At 38.2% G+C, this 20,141-nt stretch overlaps 6 protein-coding genes across 6 annotated transcripts; all 6 read right to left on the reverse strand.

Annotated features, from left to right (window-relative positions):
* Positions 1–388: 388 nt before the first annotated feature.
* On the reverse strand, positions 389–5,920 carry GCK72_024845 (uncharacterized protein; the record flags this gene model as incomplete). Its single annotated transcript, XM_003117883.2, has 10 exons — positions 389–470; positions 593–1,330; positions 1,387–1,619; positions 1,670–2,482; positions 2,537–3,849; positions 3,906–4,023; positions 4,073–4,813; positions 5,177–5,428; positions 5,662–5,739; positions 5,789–5,920. 10 exons carry the CDS (start codon positions 5,918–5,920, stop codon positions 389–391), a joined length of 4,500 nt encoding a protein of 1,499 aa, XP_003117931.2.
* Positions 5,921–7,273: 1,353 nt separating this feature from the next.
* Positions 7,274–9,242, reverse strand: GCK72_024846 (uncharacterized protein; the record flags this gene model as incomplete). Its single annotated transcript, XM_003118047.2, has 4 exons — positions 7,274–7,466; positions 8,806–8,929; positions 9,052–9,150; positions 9,209–9,242. The coding sequence occupies 4 exons, from the start codon at positions 9,240–9,242 to the stop codon at positions 7,274–7,276; spliced, it is 450 nt and encodes a 149-aa protein (XP_003118095.2).
* A 1,263-nt stretch (positions 9,243–10,505) lies between these two features.
* On the reverse strand, positions 10,506–13,580 carry GCK72_024847 (uncharacterized protein; the record flags this gene model as incomplete). The annotated part of the gene is made up of 15 exons (XM_003117558.2): positions 10,506–10,607; positions 10,654–10,742; positions 10,790–10,865; positions 10,939–11,051; positions 11,096–11,238; positions 11,287–11,443; positions 11,488–11,638; positions 11,694–11,839; positions 11,882–12,146; positions 12,191–12,305; positions 12,357–12,622; positions 12,930–13,129; positions 13,213–13,332; positions 13,389–13,475; positions 13,523–13,580. 15 exons carry the CDS (start codon positions 13,578–13,580, stop codon positions 10,506–10,508), a joined length of 2,088 nt encoding a protein of 695 aa, XP_003117606.2.
* An 858-nt stretch (positions 13,581–14,438) lies between these two features.
* On the reverse strand, positions 14,439–15,110 carry GCK72_024848 (uncharacterized protein; the record flags this gene model as incomplete). The annotated part of the gene is made up of 4 exons (XM_003118276.2): positions 14,439–14,508; positions 14,559–14,779; positions 14,849–14,993; positions 15,037–15,110. 4 exons carry the CDS (start codon positions 15,108–15,110, stop codon positions 14,439–14,441), a joined length of 510 nt encoding a protein of 169 aa, XP_003118324.2.
* Positions 15,111–15,394: 284 nt separating this feature from the next.
* GCK72_024849 (uncharacterized protein) lies at positions 15,395–18,298 on the reverse strand (the record flags this gene model as incomplete). The annotated part of the gene is made up of 9 exons (XM_003117591.2): positions 15,395–15,643; positions 15,695–15,862; positions 15,914–16,061; positions 16,108–16,281; positions 16,333–16,589; positions 16,637–16,866; positions 17,088–17,248; positions 17,297–17,559; positions 18,143–18,298. The coding sequence occupies 9 exons, from the start codon at positions 18,296–18,298 to the stop codon at positions 15,395–15,397; spliced, it is 1,806 nt and encodes a 601-aa protein (XP_003117639.2).
* A 715-nt stretch (positions 18,299–19,013) lies between these two features.
* GCK72_024850 (uncharacterized protein) lies at positions 19,014–19,361 on the reverse strand (the record flags this gene model as incomplete). Its single annotated transcript, XM_003118182.2, has 1 exon — positions 19,014–19,361. One exon carries the CDS (start codon positions 19,359–19,361, stop codon positions 19,014–19,016), a length of 348 nt encoding a protein of 115 aa, XP_003118230.2.
* Positions 19,362–20,141: the final 780 nt, after the last annotated feature.

Consider the following 20,141-nt stretch of genomic DNA (forward strand, 5'->3'; position numbering starts at 1 on the left):
CGTGAAAGTCTATATTTATAGAATTTCAAAATTTTGGTGATAAGTTAGTTGTTCAGTCTCAATTATTTGAACTTTTAATACATTTTATGTACAGAATGTTCTAATTATTGTTTTGAAAAAGTTTTCCGCTATGTAGGAGCACCGGGATGGTTTTTTTTTTGTTGCCCTCAATATTGTACGATTTGGTTCTAATAATTTCCAGAAACCGTGATTGAATAAAAACAGATTTATTGAATAGTGAGCAAATAAATATGCCAAACATTATATGTTGAAAAGTTGAAAAACAAATCCTAGAAGAACAAAACCATGTAAACAAAATGAATATTGAAAAGAAAACACGATTGTTATATATACAGCAAATATGGTAACATGAAAGGGGTTTATACCATTAACACCGAGTAACGAATAAATGACGATCGCCGAAAAACATGTGAAGACGATAGGCGTATGGAGTTGAGAGTAGCAGATATCTGTAAATGACAACGAAATGAAAAATCAGATATCTTGTGAAAAATTTCACTCACCTTTGGATTATTTTGAGTTTTTACGGAGCTCGCGTGTGCTTGACCGAGTGCTTGACCGTGTACTATACCGAGAATTTGTTACAGGTCTGGATGGTGGAGTTTCGACTTTCTTAGGGCTCGGAGAAGGTTTTTCTTTAAGGGCTTTTGTTGGTGATACAACTATTTCCTTGTCGTCGTCTTCTTTGTCACTCGAATCTTTATAGTCGCTGTCTTCTTCTTCATCGTCATCCTCACCCTCATTATCCTCATCATCTTCATCTTTTTGCTCTTCCAATTCTCCAGAAAGATTTGAGTTGTCGGTGATGAACCTGAACCCGACGGTCTCTGCTGCGTCCATGTCTTCGTCCTCTTCATCTTCTTCTTCTTTTTCTTCCATTTCTTTTTCATTATCAAGACGTGCGATTTCAGCAGCAGAGGATCCACAAAGGAAATCCTTTGACAACGTGTCCAACTTGTTCTTGCGAATACGTTTTTCACGTGGGCTGGAAGTCAGGTTGGTTCCGACCACAGGCTTTTCTTCAAATCTTTCCGGACTTTCTTCCTTTGGAATCTCAATATCTTCTTCAGGAGTTTCTGCTTTAATATTTTCAACAGGCTCCGGGTTTGGTGTCGATGCCAAATCATTCTTCCACTCGACAGCCTTGATAAGGAATTTGGTTGGACCAGCATAGGCTCCCTTCTTTTTCTTTTTTGATGATGGATTTGGAGGAACAGGAATCGCGTACCAGTGAGAAATCTTATTTTGCATGTTCAAATTGAATTGCTTCTTGATGGAATGGAATGTTTGGCAACCTTTGCGTAGGCATCTGCAAATAATCGATTATTTCGACTACCCAAATCATAATTATTTTTTCACACGTACCTGTATGCCGGGTATTCTCTTAACACTCCACGATAGTAACATTTTCTCATGCACAAACGCATTATGTCACCACACAAAGTACATTGGATGAATTCTGGCACTTTTGTGGTGACACCACACCAAACAACTTCCAGCATTGCGATTATACCAGTTGAAAGATTTCTCAGTCGATCTTTTTTCTTCATTTCTGATACACCATGTGTCAATTGCACCGGACCGAACGCAACTCTTTTCTGAAATTCAAAAAAGATTTAAATTATACTCGAATAATTCACTCCCTCACCCTTCTTTCATTGACTTCACCAAAATCCTTTACAAACTTGCTCAGATCATTGTTATGCATATGGTGAATGCGTGTCAAATTTCTGAACAAAGCTGGATAAGAACATGACAAAGATTCACAGAATTCTGGAAACTTCGCCAGCGGTGCGGGCGCCTGTACGATTTTTTGAAATGTGGATGAATCTTCAGCTGGCTTGATCAAATTTTTGAATGTTTCTGACTGCATGTACTCGCAAATTTCGTATTCATTCAAGATCAGTTTCTGAGCCAACGCCTGTTTCTGTCGCATGAATTCTTGGTTTCTAGCTTTTTTGAGCTCCACCATTCTTTGAATTTCTTCTTTATCGCCTTCATCTATTTCCATGTTCACTTCTTCTTCTTCTTCTTTTTTTTCTTGGTCTTTTTCTTCTTCATCCTTTTCCGGCTCCACTTCTTCAATCAAAACCGCACTAGCTTCTCTAGCATTATTATTGGTACAAATCTCCTCGATATAATTTGCAGCAGGACGCTTTCTAAATGGCATCAATTGAGCATCATTGAAATTTCTCACAGTCCTCTGCGTAAACCAACTGAACTTCTTTGTGTCATCCGGAAGATCTTTTATAGGTTCTTCCGCCCCGAGAAAAACTCTAGTCGGTGAGGTGCCCCGTTGCAGCGCAGCGGGCTCAAACACACTTCTGTATTTCCCTGTTTCTTGATCAAGACGACAAGGCATGATTATTGGGGGAAATGCTTTCGGCATTCTGGGGTGCATTGCTGACGTATTAGTTTCAGGCCTCGGGATGACTGACACTGGAAACAAGCCGGTTTGAACCTGAAATAATGATTAGTCAAGTTAATTAGGTACTTTTTCGATTTTGTAACTTACTGTTCTATAAGGGTTCACAGTGTTATCGTATAAGTTGTAGGATTGCTGATAGTCTTCCATCGGTTCTTCTTTCACGTCTATTGGCTCTTTTTTAACCAGAGTCGTCTCACAATTTGGTTGATTTGCAGATGCCAAATCTCGATTCCCATTTCCCACGTGGGGCAAGGTGTAGTGCGAGTTGTTAGCTCCTTGATTCCTATGATGCACGTCAAAACCGTTCCGCGTTTGAAATTGATTTACCGGCAGGTGAGGACGTGGATTCAAACCAGGAGGTGGTGCAAGAATCACTTTCTGGATTTGAGGAGGTACTCTTCTTATCAGAATTCTTCGAGTCGGAACAATTTTTCCATCTGGTCCACGAGTGACAAATATTTTCTCCGTAGTTGTTCCACTTGGGATGTGAGTTCCATTAGTTACAACACGTTGGTTTGCTCCCATTGGTGCAGTAGGGATATTATAATGATTAGGTATCAATCGTTTTCTATCAGATGAGATGATGTGGCTTGGAAGAGTTTTCGGTGCTGTTACTTCTTCCTCTTCAACTGGCTCTTCCTTTGGTTTTTTAAGACCACTTAGTGCGTTGATCTCACTTTTCGGTGTCACCAATACCTCTTTTGTTTCTTTAAGCATAGTGGTCGGCTCCACTGGTTCTTCTTTGGGTGTCTTCAGTGCAACTGCACTGGTGGATGGAGTCGGAGCAGCAGCGGAAGGTCTCATTACTACTTTAACAGGAAGCATTGGCCGGGCATGTGCAGAACCTTGATATATCGTTGGTACACGTGGACGAAACTGTGGTATAGGAAGTCGAAGAGTTTGTCCGCTTTGAGAACATGGTCCCAATGAACGGGGAAGTTGGCGGTTGGGAAGACCGATTGGTCGATGAGGTAACAATGGAGGTGCGACTACATTGTTAGTATGTACCGGCGCCTGTTTTACTGGTAACATATTTTTACGGACTACATCAGTTATAGAATCAGAAATAGGGTCTTCTGAACTGGAAATGTCAGCTCGCTTCTTTAATGCCTTTGTAGGTAGAGCCTTTGTAGTAGGTTCTGGCATCTCGTTCAATATTGAAACGTCGGATGTCGCAGTAATATAGTGGGCGATTTCAGCGTCTTGCGCAGCCACTTGAACGCAAGTGGGCGTTTTCCCGGAGGTACGTGTCTGAATGATCCTTTTAACCGCTGCTTCTCGAATTTTAGCGACTGTCATGGCGGCTTCCTCGTCTAGTCTCCGCTCTTCTTCTTCTATTTCATCATTATCTTTCTTGAACTTTTTATACCGAGGCGGTTCGGCATCTGGATCCAGTGGAACTGTAATCAAAATTATTAGTAATGCAGGGTATACATATCTCAGTGTTGACACTCACTATTTATATATTCTAGCAAACGGTTTTGTTCTTCAATAACTCTCTGAGTATTTTGTTCTTGGACCCATAGCAAACTATTCCTTACGGCAGAGTCAGCAATTGCGATTCCAGGTGCCGGCTGAAATTTCTTTTTGTTCAAATTTTACAATAAAATGACAGTAACTTACAGAAAATTTCTCAAGTATTGTTTTGCTTGCTGAACTTTGCTTCCCACTCTCCACAGTCTCTTTCTTTATTTCTTCGTTGCCGTTCTGGGGTTGCTCTTGATTTGGAGGTGCTGTCAAAGATGTTGCCACACATTTCGAAAGTTTATTTTGGAGAGCTTCCAATTTTGCACTCAGCTTTGGTTCTTTGTTCACATTATTGGATTTTTTCATAAATGTATCCGTCACTTGAGCAGCAATATGACCTTGCTTCCCAGTCTCTATGGATTCTTTCTTTATTTCTCCGTTGCCGTTCTGGGATTGCTCTTGATTTGGAGGTGTTGCTGAAGATGTTGCCACACATTCCGAGAGTTTATATTGGAGAGCTTCCAGTTTTTCATTCAGATTTCGTTCTCTGTTCACAAGTGACTTTTTTACAAATTTATCCGTTACTTGAGCAGCAATGTGATTGAGTACTGTTGTTGAACAAACAGGAAGTAATGGAGGCGCGACTTCATTGTCCGTAGATACCGGCATCCGTTTTATTGGTAACCCATCTGGTGTTGAAAAAGGTGCTGCCACACATTCCGAGAGTTTATTGTTGAGTGCTTCCAGTTTTTCATTTAGCTTTTGTCTTTTGGGTACGATTGTGGACTTTTTTACAAGTTTATCCGTCACTTGAGCACCAATATGATTAAGTACAGTTGTTGAACATACAGGAACATTTTCTAATGGATCCAGAGGTTCAGGGCATTCCTCCACTTTCTGAAATTAAACACATTTCACCATATAAAATATCAGACTTGTCACGGGCCGGGCCGAAATTAGAAATATTCTTGCCCCGGCCCGCTCCGCCCGTTTTGAAACATGTTTTGAAAAAAAATGGAAATTGAGAACTTTTTTTTGAATTTTCTTTGGTTTTTTTGGAAAAAGTATAGTTTTCGACAAAAAATTCAAAGTTCAATCCAAAGGTGTACAACTATGATAATTTAATACAATTTTTACTCTAAATTTTTTGAAAATTTTCAAAATGTTTCGTTAAAAAATGAGCACCCATTTTTGAATCCGGGCCAACCGGGCCGGCTCGATTTTTGACAAGTCTGTAAAATATGTATATTAAACGCTTACTGGTTTGGTTTCGTCTGGCGGTGTCTGGGGTTGGCCTTGATTTGAAGGTGTTGAAAAAGGTGCTGTCACACAGTCCGAGAGTTTATTGTTGATAGCTTCCAATTTAGCATTCAGCTTTCGTTCTTTGGGTACAATTTTGGACTTTTTTACAAGTTTATCCGTCCCTTGAGCAGCAATATGATTAGGTACAGTTGTTGAGCATACAGGAACGTTTTCTAATGGGTCCGGAGGCTCCGGGCATTCCTCCACTTTCTGAAAATAAACACATTTCACCATAAAAATCTCAGACTTGTCACGGGCCAATCAAAAAAAATTCTCGGCCCGGCCCGCTTCGCCCGTTTTTAAACATGTTTTGAAATTAAAAAAAAAAATTTTCGAAAATTTTTTAGAAATTTTGTCAAAAAATGGGCGCCCATTTTTGATCCGGGCCAACCGGCGGGGCCGATTTTTGATAATTCTGTAAAATATGTATATTGAACGCTTACTGGTTGGGTTTTCTCTGGCGATGTTTCTAAAGATTGTTCTACAGACAAGTCGTTGGGCTCGGGACTTTTGGAGACATACTAAAATATGTTTCGGTTAGACTGTTTTTATAAGAATAAAAGTACTTACATTGTCCACAAATTTTCCCATGATGTGCCTTCGTTGACGAGTTATTCTAGGTTCACCAAACTGTTCTCCTGTGGTGCTTTTTTGGCTCACTCTCAACGACTTCCGAACACTTTCTGGCGTTGCATTGATCATTATTATCTCTAAAAATGCATTATTAGGTATCTGGAAAAAATCAGTTTATCAAATAAACATTAAAAAATGTCAATACGAGCAGGCGGGAAAGAGAATATCGATCCTGTTCTCGCGGGTCTCAACAGAGCGCGTTTATGTCCTCTCATTATTTTCTACGATGAAAGGGGAAACGGCGAGTTGGGGCAATGTTTACAGCAGAAAAAGACCACATAGAAATATAACGAGGAAATAAGAGACTTAGACAGACAGAAACGACCGGGAAGGACGGTTGGGAAATAGCGGGGGCAACACACTAGAGGAAGGGAGGAAGATTCACTGGTTGTTTTTCTTTTTTCACTTCCAACCAGTCAAATAACTAAAACAGTGTGAATAACTTGGAAACGGTGCCTGTCTCCACTATAAGGTCAAAATCTGCGAAAGGATTTCTCAGTTATAACAGTGAAAATGCAGTTGCGGTGACTGAGAAGACTGAGTAACAGAAACACCAGAACAACCAAAATCAATAGGGTCCGTCCTTCATTTGCGCAGTAGGACGTCTTCCCGTACTCATAGCAATGGGGGACAGTGTCCACACGTTGTATAACATGCAAAGATTTCAATGAAAACATACAAGGCTATCAAGATTTGCTTTTACCAAGTATTCAAAATATCTTATTAAACCTGATCAAAAAACAAAACAAGATGAACTTGTTTCAATAAAAATTGTAAAACAAAAAAAGTTTACTGCGTTCGGGGGGAATCGAACCCCCGTCGAATGCTTGGAAGGCATCCATGCTGACCATTACACCACGAACGCTAGACAACGTCGACTGTGGAGATATCGATGACTTTTCTAACAGAAGACAATACAATGGAAAGTGTGGATGCATATCACCTCCTTGTCTCCACGCATCTTGTCTTCAAATCTCATCTCATTTCTTATCCATTCGACGAGAAATGTTAATGTGCGTTCGTGGTGTAATGGTCAGCATGGATGCCTTCCAAGCATTCGACGGGGGTTCGATTCCCCCCGAACGCAGTAAACTTTTTTTTCATCCTAATATGTTTGTTTTGAAAACTTAGAATTCAAGGTTTTCAAAATTCGAAAACTCAACATGTAGTAATTGTGCTTTATTATGTGACAAAGTTGGAATCTGTACAATGGCGGGATTTACCCGTGGAGTGGCAACAAAAAAAACTGAGAGTGGTGCGTATTTGGTATAGGAGGTGACTAACAAACTAGGAGCATTGGGGGAGAACAGATTGTACTGTTACAAAAACCAGAGAACAGGACATTTTAAAGAAGAGATTAGAAAAGAAGCCAAAGTTTTGATTGGATGATCATATGTATTACAATTCAAGTTGAGAGTCGTGTTAAACTTTTGCCAGAAGTGGAGGAGCCGACGGATAAGCGATGTTGTCATCTTCTTGTCTGCGTCTCCTACCGGCGCGGCGGGCACGGTATCCTTTGTACATGATGGCACAGCAGCAACATGGAGCAAAGAAACAGAGGATGCCGCAGCATGTTGTCAAGAAGACAACGAAGAGGAGAGTCAGAATTACCATCCTGAAATTGTTTTAATTAAGTTGTGCCATAATAAAAACTTTGTTTTCTTGTTTTTGTTATGTATTTTGTCTGATGTTTAATTTCAATTTGTAAATTTCGTTTGTTATTACCATATGTAAGATTTTATCTCGAATGGAAGATGACCGTAGACCCAAACTATGATTGCCCAGATATCAAATGCCAAAATGGATTCCCATATTGCCGGATCTTCAGACATGTTAGACTCTGATAAGAAGCAGTTTAGTGCAAAAAAAAGAGAGAATTGAAGAAGAGAACGAGAAAAATGAGGGCTCACTGCCACTCAATGTTTTCACGACGACGACGGGAGCCATTTGAGGAGGCAGGGCGCCAGGGAAATCTATCGATTTGGAAGAGGAAGCTAGAGCTTATACGCGAGAAGAAGAGTGTTGAAATGAATGAAAATTACTAAAGGTATCTACACTGAAACAAAAAAAATATGGCTCTAATAAAAAAATAATGATATTTTAAAACTCAACTACTAGAGTCTAGTGATATAAAAAGTTTGGAGTGGACTCTTTGTATTTCCAATATTTCAACACACTAGGACTCAGGAACTGTCTCTTTTTTATCCTACCACTCACTATGTTTCCCTAGTTTTTCTAAGTGGTTAGGTTGTATGGCAACTTCAAGGACATAACAAAAAATAGTGAGTTCGATTGAATTCAACTAGTAATACTACCAAATTCAGCTCTCTTTCCCCTTCATCTCCCTCTTTGACAATGGGCGGAGTTTTGTCTGACATTATATTCCAAGAAGAGGGTGAGTCATGCCATGTGCTCTCGGAGCCCACTGCCGTTTTGTCAGACGACCAGAGTTAACGTGCCACTCTTTTCCCTATTGCGAAATATTTAGATTCACCCTCTTTTTTTTCTATTTCTCAGAATAGGGGAATGGCAAAAAACGGAAAACAAAAACAGCCTTACGTCCAATCTACATCCGTACACAAATCCTGGTGATCGGTTGACCATTCATAGATTTTTCGAGCTGTTCCCATACGTTGGAGTAAACAGTCAATACCAGATAGGAATAATTTATCAGTTACTTTATCTATAGTTGGATCATCCATGATTGACGAATAGTAGCTACCAACGAGAGGTGTTGGAATAAAGAATGAAGAGACACGAACTTAGTGTCGGCTCCGTTAGTCATCACTATTTACTTTTGGTTTTTTGTGTGTATTTATTTACAGTAAGTGCGGATTGTCATTTCAATTATTTTTGTTTTCTGGAACTATCCACGAATAAAAGTCGTCTTTTTCGAAACAATCGGGTTATTTCGAAATAAAGCTATTCTGAAATAATTAACCAATTTAACTTACTGAGTGAGTCCGGGAGCGCATGCAGCCATATCAGGTTCATCATTGCACAAATCGGTGATATAGCAACTCATGTAGCAAGCTTCCAGGCAGTTTTCGAGAGAAGTATGGCAAGTGACCCACATTCCTGAAAGTAAGCGAAGTAATAAAATGAATTTGAGCATTTGGGGAGGTTCTGTTAGCTAATTAACTAGTTAAAATTCACAGAATCGGAAAATCTCCAGATAGTATTTAGAAGCAAAGTCTAACCTGAAATGGATGATTTCCCAGCTTCATTGTTGAATTCGGCCAATGATGTAGAAGCTGATGCTAAAGAATCTGATGCTGCAGAAGCTGCTGGAACAAACCCTGAAAATTCATTTATGTGATTATCGGTACTTCTAGAATTGATAAAATGATCGCTTACCTATAAGGGCGAGAATCAACAAATTTGAAACCATGAGTCTGTTTCAATACCAGTTGAACGGAGTATTTGTTGTGTTGAGGAGAGAGAGCCTATGAGCCGTGTGCTCTCTCTGCGCCTTCTTGCGAAATCGTTGAGTCAGACACTGAAACTCGAGAATAATATTGATGGAATTGACTTGTTCATTGGAATTTCTTGAGATAAATTCACGGATTTTATTTGATTAAGAGTGGCGTGATCTTTTAATCGTTCCATTTGGCTTTTACAAGTTTATTCCATTACTAGAAAGTTCACCATACAGAAAATTAAAAATGTTGCATAACTTTAAAGTAAAAAGCGGTGAATCAAAAACCATCAGGAATGACCATGAGCGAAAATAAAATGGATTGAAATCGGTCGGGAAGCGAAAAGTGAAAAATGCCAAAGAGATACAAAACGTTAAAAGAGACGCAGACACTTCGAGAAGGCACTTCGACAGCATGTGTCCTCTTATTGATTTGCCAACAGTAGTTGATTCAATTTAGAACAGGAAAATTGAAATGAAAGTTTCCAAGTGAGTAGTTGTTATTTACTTTTTCAAGAAAATGTTGCTAGAACCAAAAAAAACCATGTAATGTTTGAAAAAGGAAAATTGATTCGAAAAAAGAAAAAAGTTATGAAACAACGAAACGTAATAAAATTCATTCTTCAAACTTGGAGCGATTCTAGAAACTTCAGAACTGTGTAGAGAGGATGGCGTATTTCCCTACTCTGTCATGCCCATGGGTAGTGAAAACACAGAAAGTAAGGGTTCAATGACCAGACAACAAAGAAGGACCAGAGATTACGAGGAACAACAACTTAGTGCAAATTGTCATGTTTTCCGCTTTTTCAATAAGTTTTCCAATGGAACGGATATTGAAGGTTGAATCTATCATCTTTGCTTGGCAGAAGAGTGAAAAATTTGTTAAATCTTCACGGAGAAGAAATAAAGAACACATTTTTTGAAATAAAAAAGCAATCTGCGGCAACTCGGAATTGAAAGTGAAAGTTTTATAGGCACAAAGAATTAAAACCATAATAACCGGTAAATTGAGGTAAAACACAGATTGAGAGTGAAGAATGACCTATAAGACATATTGAGCAGTTTGTAAGTGATTTAAAAAATAAGTTGAAAATAAAAAATAACTAGAAAGAATTACCCGCGAATGAAAAAAATCGAAACGTAAATTAAAGCGATATGAAATTAAAACAACACAGAGAAGAGAACGTGATAAATTAGAGAAAATGGGAAGATAACAAAACAAAACAATAATATGAACTATTGACTGAAAACTTGGTTTGCACCATCTGCGCTGACGTGGATTTGACGGAGTGGAAGGGCACGGTCTTCTTTTTTTTGTTGCTCCAACAAGCCGTTTTCCTGAAATAGTTTACATTTGTGGGAATTTGAGCATTTTGAAACTTACATTACACCAAACTATCCAATATATTGCACCAAACAATATTGAGATGAAGATGATGGCAATGCCGACGATGTGGGTTTTGAGGAATACAACTAAAATAATAAATAAATTTATTGAATTTGACAGGTTAGGAACTTACACAGGCCACTGGTGCTTTGAAATGGTGACAAGAAGTAGTTCCGCACGTTGTCGACCACTTCGTTAACGCATTTCTTCTGAAAACATTTATTTTGTATTCTCTAATTTTTGTATTCTCTAATGATTTTGCAGACTCTAATGATTTCATACATTTCGACAAGTTCCTTTCGCACATTTGAGACCATCTCGAAGGTAGACATGATCGGATACTGGAGAGCAAGTACCGTTCTGATCACGACAGCATCGGCGACAAGATAGATCCACTGAAAACATAGTTGGGACAGGATAATTTCAATTGGGAACTCACAATCTTCACAAATGCAACTCTTCTTTCCAATACTCTTCTTCTCACAATATGGAAGGCATATTCCGTTTGAACACTCTCCGCCTTCAATACATTCTTGCTCATCTTCCACTGGTGGTGCTGGCGGACATTCTCCAGTGGCGCCACTGAAAATACATATGTTATTTATTTATTTCTGCTTAGCAAATATTTACTTGCAAACGGCATCAGCTTTACAGAGCAACGGGTCTCCAGGTAAACAGACGTGAGATGAGTTATGGAAGTGACAGGTTGTAGTACAGCAGATATGGTTGAGTGGAGAGCATTTCGCACCGACAGCTAGACGACAGAACTTGTCACAGCAGCTCACATCTAAAAAATATTTCAGTTTTCAAGTAGTCTAATCTATGGCATACCTTGTTCATCTGTTTCCACACCATTATCACACTCCTCGCCATCTTCCACAATTCCGTTTCCACAGAATGACGTCATCTCTTCTTGGAAGCAACCGTGCCATTTGTTTGTGAGTACTTCACGAATCGCTTTCATGGAGCATGGTGAGAACAGCTGAAAATGAGTTTGACTGTAATATTGTACATCATTTTAAAAAGAATCGACTAACCACATTGTTCGGTTCGTATCCAGTTTGAGCGAACTGACTCATTATGTAACTCCCTCCGTTTTGATTATTGGGATTGCAATCCTCAACGTCTGGGTCAGAACTGTCAATGGTTGAATCATGGTTTGCACCCCACGCGTGTCCATATTCTGCAACAATTCTTGGTTTTCCGTCTATTTCTGTTAACTTACCATGAGCAACTACAATATCAATCTCTTTTGTGATCAGCGGATAAGTTGAGGCTTCCGAGTTGGCAAAACAAGTCGACAGGAGCACATTGATATAGGCAACTCTTCCATTGAATGTCTCTTTTTTCGAACAAATCCCTCCGGCGGTGTCATCCCATGTTTTGTAGCTCAAGTAGGCGAGTCCAAGTGTTGAAGTCTCTTTGAAAGTCCTGGCGGTGACAAGATGCACAAGACAGAACTCTTTGGATCCCTCAGCAAACGCAAATTCCTGAAAATGATGAACGTTTCTTTTGAAAACTTGGTGTTCAGTACCTTCAACAGCTTTTCGGACTCCCATATGCGCGTATACGAGTTATAGTGAGAATCTGAGACATTCGCTCGGTCGAGCACTTTGATTTCCTTAATGGAGAATCCCATGTTTTGAAATCTGAAAGTTTATTGAGTACAAACAACTAATCAACCATAGTATAGTACTCACTTTCCCCTGCCGTAAATGCCTTCTTCTCTACCACCGTCCCAGTTGATTGGTGTATAGATTTCGTTTACTCTGGCGATCATGTTAACCAAAAATTTGGTGACGATTCCAGTATTGTTTTTTCCGAAAATCGAGTAAAATGAATAATCGGCGACTAATTTCAAGGAACATCGGTTTCTTTTCTCGTTTGGAATGTTGGTTCGTGTTTGGACTGGAATAGTGACTGCTCGCTTTCGTTTCAGGAGTGGATTGAGCGGACGGAAGGAAACCTGAAAAATGGAGTCGGTTAGGTTCTTGTTTTTTAAGTTTTTTCATTAGTTTGCAAATAATTTGTGCATTTTGCTCCCACTATGCAGTATTTTGGTTCTTTTTTGAAAACTTGTTTAGTTAGAGCGCCAAAAGAGTTTAGCCCACAATATCCGAACAATATTTGAGTTGGATTAGAGTCATTTTTCATTGTTTTTTGTTCCATGTTATCACTGCACCAAGGCGCTGTATCAAGGACTGCGCAAGTTCTCGCAAAACAGCCTCAGTCTGCTTTCTTAATAAGTCATCTAGACTATTTCCTATTCATACCTGATTGCGGACTGGGAGAGCTGAGAGATCCAGGTTGGAGTCGACATCCGATCCAAAATATCCAACAATAGACCCCACATCTTCTGGCAGACCATGTGGATACGATGGTTCCAAATGTAGAGTGTCGTTGTTGAAATAAATTATCCCGATGTATAAGTTATCCTCCAAATGCGTCAACACTCCTTTCCCGACTCGAGGTTCTGTAATTTTTAGTTTTAGTGGTGCATCAAAATGGTGCATCATATGGTGCAACACATGGTGCACGGCATGGTGCATTTTTTACCTCTGACTGTCCCAATATACTCTTCACGTGGAATCAATTGAGGACCATCTTGTGTGAAAACCTTGAAATTCTGATGGAAAGCGGCGTGATTCGGTTCCAAATCCACCACATATTCCTGTCCTGCAATTAGTTTTGTTAACTGTGTTCAGGAGCAGGAATCGATAGTGTTTCCTCACCGAGAAAGTCAAAATAAATAATCGATTGCCGCATACTCTTTTGGAATGTCACCGGTGCATGTCGTTTTACTCGTGTATTGAAGGCATCTGTAACTTTATTTTTCAAAGAAAATCATAGCGGAAAATGAACAAACCGCTCTGCGAAAATCCTATTGCTAGAAAAGTGAGTATATATGTGTAATGTATCTTCATATGGTGTTACCTGAAATGAAAATAATGAATCATAAACGGGAAGACGCGAAAATCGATATTAAAAGGAGAAAAATAGAAAAATTTTACGAAAAATTGAACAAGTATTATTTTTCTCTTTTTAGTAACAATAAAAATTCAACAAATGTGATTACTCACTAAGAAATGAGTACCAAAACAATTTTCAACAGGCGAAAAATGAGATGGACGAGAAAAAAAAGAGGCGTCCCTCTCGTCCACGCGGCCGTGTAGTCCTCGTGGACAAGTCATTTATTTTATTTCTCGATGTGTTAACACCGATTATAAATGATTTTACAGTGTTTAGAGGAAGAATTTATGGAAAAATAACGCTTAAAAAAATAAAAAATAAATTTTGCTTCTTATTCGGATCCAAAAATTTTCAGATTTCGCAGTTCTGGAGCAAGAAATCACCGTCAGAAGTTGGATGACCGTTGAAAAAATTGTATTTTCACGTTTTTGAGGGGAAAACTATGAACAGAAATTTGTGAAGCAATGACTTACCGTTATAGATGTTATGAATCTTGCCGTGAAACAAAAATAGCCGAACCTGCTGCGGAAAAAATTAATGTATAGACTTCTTCTGTTAATTGGTGATTTTTTTGAACAATAAATCATACATATGCAACGGAAAGTATAATTTATTGATAATTCATCTAGCTACACAATGAGGACATAGATCAATGATGTTTTCTGTTGTTAGCTACATGTTATAATCAGAAAATTGACAGACAAATAGAAAACAGTGAGAAGTGATGCTTATCAGCACTATTTCCAACCAATAATACCAGATTAGAGAAAAAAAAGGGCTCAATATGTTTGAAAGCGTGAAATACTCGTCTTTCAGGGTTTTTCATCTAAAAGCTTCTCGATTTCATCTTCGAAACTCTTTGGATTTGTCGATGGGCCGTATCTGAAATGCATCCAAGGTTCAACAAGAGTAATTCAAGAAAAATTTTATACCTCGCCACTACTTTTCCTTTTCGATTAACAAGAAACTTTGTGAAATTCCATTTGATAGCATCGAAAAGCGTCCCTCCTTGTTCTTTCTTCAAAAACTCCCACAATGGATCTTCTTTGCCAATGATGGGCCCTCCATTCACCAAAACCTTTCCATAGAGATCCGGTTCAAATTCGAATTTTTCCTTGACAAAGTTGCTCACATCTGCTTCGCAATAGGGCTCCTGAAATAAAAATTTAATAGATACCTAAACTTTTTAATGAAAAATCTTGTGCTTTGCAACCAATCTCACCTGGAATCCAAACTGGTTACATGGAAAGGCTGCAACACGGAGTCCACGATTATAGTACTTGTCGTTGAGTGTTTTCAGTTGATTGTAGTTCGAATTGGTCAGCCCGCAATATGACGCAACATTGACGATGATAACCACCAAGCCGCTGAAAATGGGATCCGGTTTTTTAGCAGCTCAAATCAATTTACCTGTATTTGTCGAGTGAAACCAAATCGCCAGCGGCATCTTTTACTTGAAAATCGTAAATTGTTCCTGTTGACATATCGATTTTTCACAGAATTATCGAGGGACAAATGGCAGTTAGCGTGCGTCTTATCTTTTTTCAATATACGAACCGCGTGTTATACGGAGGTTATACATTATCACTGAAACGGGAAATTTTGATCAAATTTGTTTATGATAGACAACGAATGAAACATTTAAAAGTGAAAAATAACAAAAAAAATTGTGGAGTTAGAAAACATGTAGAACGAATCAAGGACGATGTGTCTTGATACAAAAAGTTAGAAATATGGAAAACATTTCAATAAAGCACATGAAATGATATCAATATCCATATACATCAATGTTGGCTGAACAAAAAACAAAACTATCCCGTGAATTGTCACTAAAACCCGTCGGGATCATTTTCTCTCCGTCTTCATATAACTTTTTAGCCCCAGAAGCAGATGCTGGAATCGCCAAGTATTGTGTTGCTAGAGACTTCAGGATTGGAAATTTGCATTGATTCTGCAGCCAGAAATCAGTTGGATCTGTTTGTGAGGTGGTTTCTTCTTTGAGATAATTTTCGATTTCCTGAAAGTGATAACAAAATAGCCATATTTTCAGATCTTATTGGAAACTTACTGTTTCTAGTTCAGTTTTTGGTTCGGAAGACGATCCGTTGCTCTTCTCTTGAATGAAACTATCGAAAACTGACATTTGCCGGTTCTTTTCTTCATTTTTCGGAGCAACCAACACTTCTTCCTTGATCACTTTACCGCATCGATCTTTGAAGTTGTGAATCATGTAACTCTGAAAAAATTTTTTTTTAAACATTTTCCACTTGATGGGCATTACACCAACCTTATGACATTCAAAGAAAAACGCGTCCTTGAAACGAGGATCCAGAAACGTTGCAGTTTTAAGAACCATATTTTTCTGAGAGACGTTCGCAGCAGTTTCCAACTTATTCAGCACATTACGTCCTATCGACTGTTCGGGGGATGATGGGCTAAACATTTCACTGTAAAAACTTGTCAGGTGACTAAATGACTTACTCGTTCTTAACAACATCTGTCAGTTTGTGAAGCAACACTCTCAATGATGGAATGATAACTGAAGCGGTTTGATAGTAACGATGACGGATTTGATTATGAGCCTCTTGAATTTGTTCAAGTATACTGAAGATGAAACTCGTTACTTTTATTTCTTCTTCGGTTAGCTTAGTATATCTAAAATAACGGAACGTAAGAACAGTGTGTACAGTATACCCAAATGCTCACCTCTGATCTTCATTTCCAGAAGAATTTATAGTATTTCTTATTGCAGAAATGTTCAAGGCTATTCTCAGAATTTCTTGATGTCCCCTCCGTGAAAGAGAATCAGGCCTTTCCAAAACGACATTTGGTAGTGCGGTTTCTAGAATCTGAATTTTTGAAGCAGTCGTTTCTTGATCCTTCTGCATTTTCTGGAAGTCAATCACAGTATGAGCAACTTTCCGAAGAAGGTCGGGACAGCTAGAGTAGATTGAACGGGAGATCTGAAAAAAAATGAAGAAAGTATGTATATTAGGATTCTCAAACCAACCTCGTCTAAAATTGCCTCAAAGTCCGGCAATTTCATCGAAATATTTTCGAGCCAATCGATATTCGAAATACTCGGACTTTCACTGATGTAACCAATTGTTTTCTGATGGACTTCATATTTCGCAAGCTTCGAATGAATAAAAAGTGAACTGATTTCAGAAGACTCCGGCATAGTTTTATAGAAAAGCAGTGCATGTCGTGGTTCCATTGTTTGAATGTTCATCCAGTATGCTGAAAAATGATCGAACTTGATATTTCGAAGTTGAAGTAGTGTCAGTCAAACTTGACTTTTGTTTCGCAGTCGAATGCAAAACAGGAAAAAGTGAAAGTGCGAAAAATAAGTTCTCCGTTTTCATTAAAATATTACTTTCAAAATGTTAATAAAAACTTGAAATATTTTTTATGAGACTGAAAAAAATGGGACTAATCAGGTTGAAAATCTTCCAACTCACCTGAAAGAGAAACGTGTTCAGCTCGATCAGAATCCGATTTGTATGTGTCGAAGACAAGTGACACGTTGGTTGCAAAGGTTAAATCCCTTCGAACCTTCTCTTCCAAATTGTCACATAGTATTGGTAGTACGTTTTGAGTGTAGTACGATACGTGTTTTAGCCTGAAATACTATATTTTAAAATCAAAATCTTTATTTATCAAAACTCACTGGACGTCTGGCCTCGATTTCTCCAAAAACTTTCGGAATCCAGGTCCATCCAAAATTGTCACAGGAAGCCGATCCTCACAAATCATAGCAATAACTGATATATCGTTTTCACTTATTTCGATTCTTGGCAGTGGCTGAATAATTTGATTTCCTCCCGGAGAGTCACTAGTTTCCCAAACTTCATGTCCAAATAGTGCCGAATCGTCTTGTGAAATACCACTCTCATTGGAACTTCTGGCTTGTTTAGTTTGTATTTGATTGAACTGAAAAATCCAAAGTGAAAAATATTCGTCTTAAATGAGAATGGATAAATACATTAGCGGTCATGGGTGAGTATCGGTCTGTACTTTTATGTGTATCTCACCGAAGTTTTGTTTTTCAGTTGTTACTCTCTTATACTCAAAAAAGATGGAAATGTAAAAAAAAAAACAAAAATCAAAAAATTTTCTCTCAACTTTATGATTTTTAACTAGAATTTTGTTTATAAACATACGCATCTTTTATCGCGATATTAGGCTAAATCGGACCATTTTACTATGAGTTATAACAATTTTGCTAAATGTACAATTTTAGACTTCTGGAGCTGCAGCACGATGTTCAAGATGCGCAGAAACATTCAAACATTACATTTTGTTTTTATAGACGTTGTTCAACGTTTGTGCCCCAGAAAATCATAAAGTCCAATTCAAAAATACAATTTTTCCGTACTTTCAAGTCAAGGTTAGGAGAATTTGATAATTAGCAAAATTAACAGATATGCAAAACGGACATGTTTCAGATATGATACACGAGAATACAGAGGTATACTCACCCACGACCACTACTGTAAATAAAATATGTAAATACCTGTTCCATTTCCTGAGGGTGTCGAGTTGCCAAATGAAGTCGAAGACAATTGGTCCCTCCGTTTCTCGTCCATGGAACTTTTACGGTACACAATCGGCAGTGTGCCGATTCTTCAATTCTTTGAAAGTAAGCATCATATTTGCTTCGTTTGGCCATTCTGAAAATCTTTGTATGTGTAAAAAAAATTCCGGAGAAAACGGAAAAATGTTCCGGTTCCGGCGGAAAACGATGTTCAAGAAAAACAAATACGAATACAAATTGTGAGTTCAAATAAGATTTCATAGAAAAATAGTTTAAGATAAATATATGTTACCACAGTGGACAAAAATAAAAAAATGTCGAAAGCGACTAATATTATGCGGAATTTCGTCTAACGAGACCCAACGCGGCTCCATTTCCTTCTTTTTCCTCGTTTCTTTCTCTCCCTTGTTTTCTCTGCGTATGTTGTATCCCTCCAATCTCTCACCGGCTGTTTCTCTGCATCTATATTTAACAATTTCATTTCCTCCTTTCTCTTCCGCTCTCTGCAAGAAATTCTCCTCTTCTCTCTCTTCGGGCTGCAAACACAGCGGAAATGGAAGAATATTAATAAAACGGAAATTAGGATAGCAGAGTTCGAAAATCACGAATTCATCAATATATTATTTGTATTTGACGTGAAGATATTTAAAAAAGTTTGAAAAACAACTTGTGAACAGAAAAACGTTAATTGGGAACATCTGCGTAAAAACGTTGCTTTATAATTCAAGTTAGGAAAATTTTTGCGGTTACCATAAAAAATTGACAAAAAAAGATAAAAGTAGAATAATTGCTTACTATTAAAGTAGAATAATTGATGATTGCTTTTTTTAATATCATCTATATGTTGTAATCAACAAAAATAGTTTTTTTTATTACGGAGACCATCCCCTTCAAAAAATTCCTCATCAATGTCTCCTTCGTTTTGGACATTCATCCAGGTGATTGCTATGCAGTCCTGGGCGTTTTTGTCGAGATCGAAGCATTTGGTAGCAATTCTGATTTTTATCGATCCGTTAACATCAAGGCAACAAACTTTGACGTCAGTTTGAATTCGATCGGTGCAACTGAGATCTATTTTCAGACCGATGCAATTGGTGGAAGCATTCGTTATTTTAAAGTAGTTGATCTTCTCATCCTCGAATGGAGCATTGAATTTGATAAATTTCATCGGTTGCGTCAGAATAGGCCCAAGTGGCATATTCTGAAGTTCTTCAGGGCTCAGAAATATGGGCTTCTTGGCAACCTGCGACGGTGCTGCGGAGTTGGGTGAGCCATGTGGAAAATGTGAAAATATTTTTAAAGGATCATGATGCATTTAAAGCGTTTCATAAATTTGGCTTTTCCAAGAAGCATTGAATGCATGACTGTCAATCTCGTAGAAATCTAGCTTGTGATTTTTCATTCTACTCAGGATGCAATAACAGAACAAGTTATGCACCGGACCAGTTACCAAGTACAAAAACTACTTACCTGGTGTCACAGAAGTTTGAACATTTCCATCCTCTGCCGCTTCTATTACAGTTTTTACGGTATGCACCGGACCAATTACAAATTTCCAACTGCGACGTTTTGCAACTGCTACACTTCGCATCTGTTTATTTCGCAACTGTGACATTTCGCATATACGACGTTTCGCAACCATAAAATTAGCAATAGTTTAACCTAGTTTGCCAAAAAATGGGTTAGACAACTTTTTCTTTTATTTAACTGTTTTCAAATATGTCCTCATGCCCTTCGGTACACTCAACATTTTTAACTGACCCAAATATGCAAATGCGATTTGGTTGCGAAATTTCGCAGTTGCAAAATGTCGTAGTTGCAAAACATACGTGAGTTGCGAAATGTCGCAGTTGCGGAATGCCACAGTTGCGAAATGTCTCGGAGCTCTTTTTTTCTGGATGTATAATGTATAATTTTTCTCAAGATGTTAAATTAGTAGGAAAGTTTGGAGAGATTAGAATGTAAAATTGGTACACTT

Source organism: Caenorhabditis remanei, chromosome X (genome assembly GCF_010183535.1).
Source record: "Caenorhabditis remanei strain PX506 chromosome X, whole genome shotgun sequence".
NCBI lineage: Eukaryota > Metazoa > Nematoda > Chromadorea > Rhabditida > Rhabditidae > Caenorhabditis > Caenorhabditis remanei.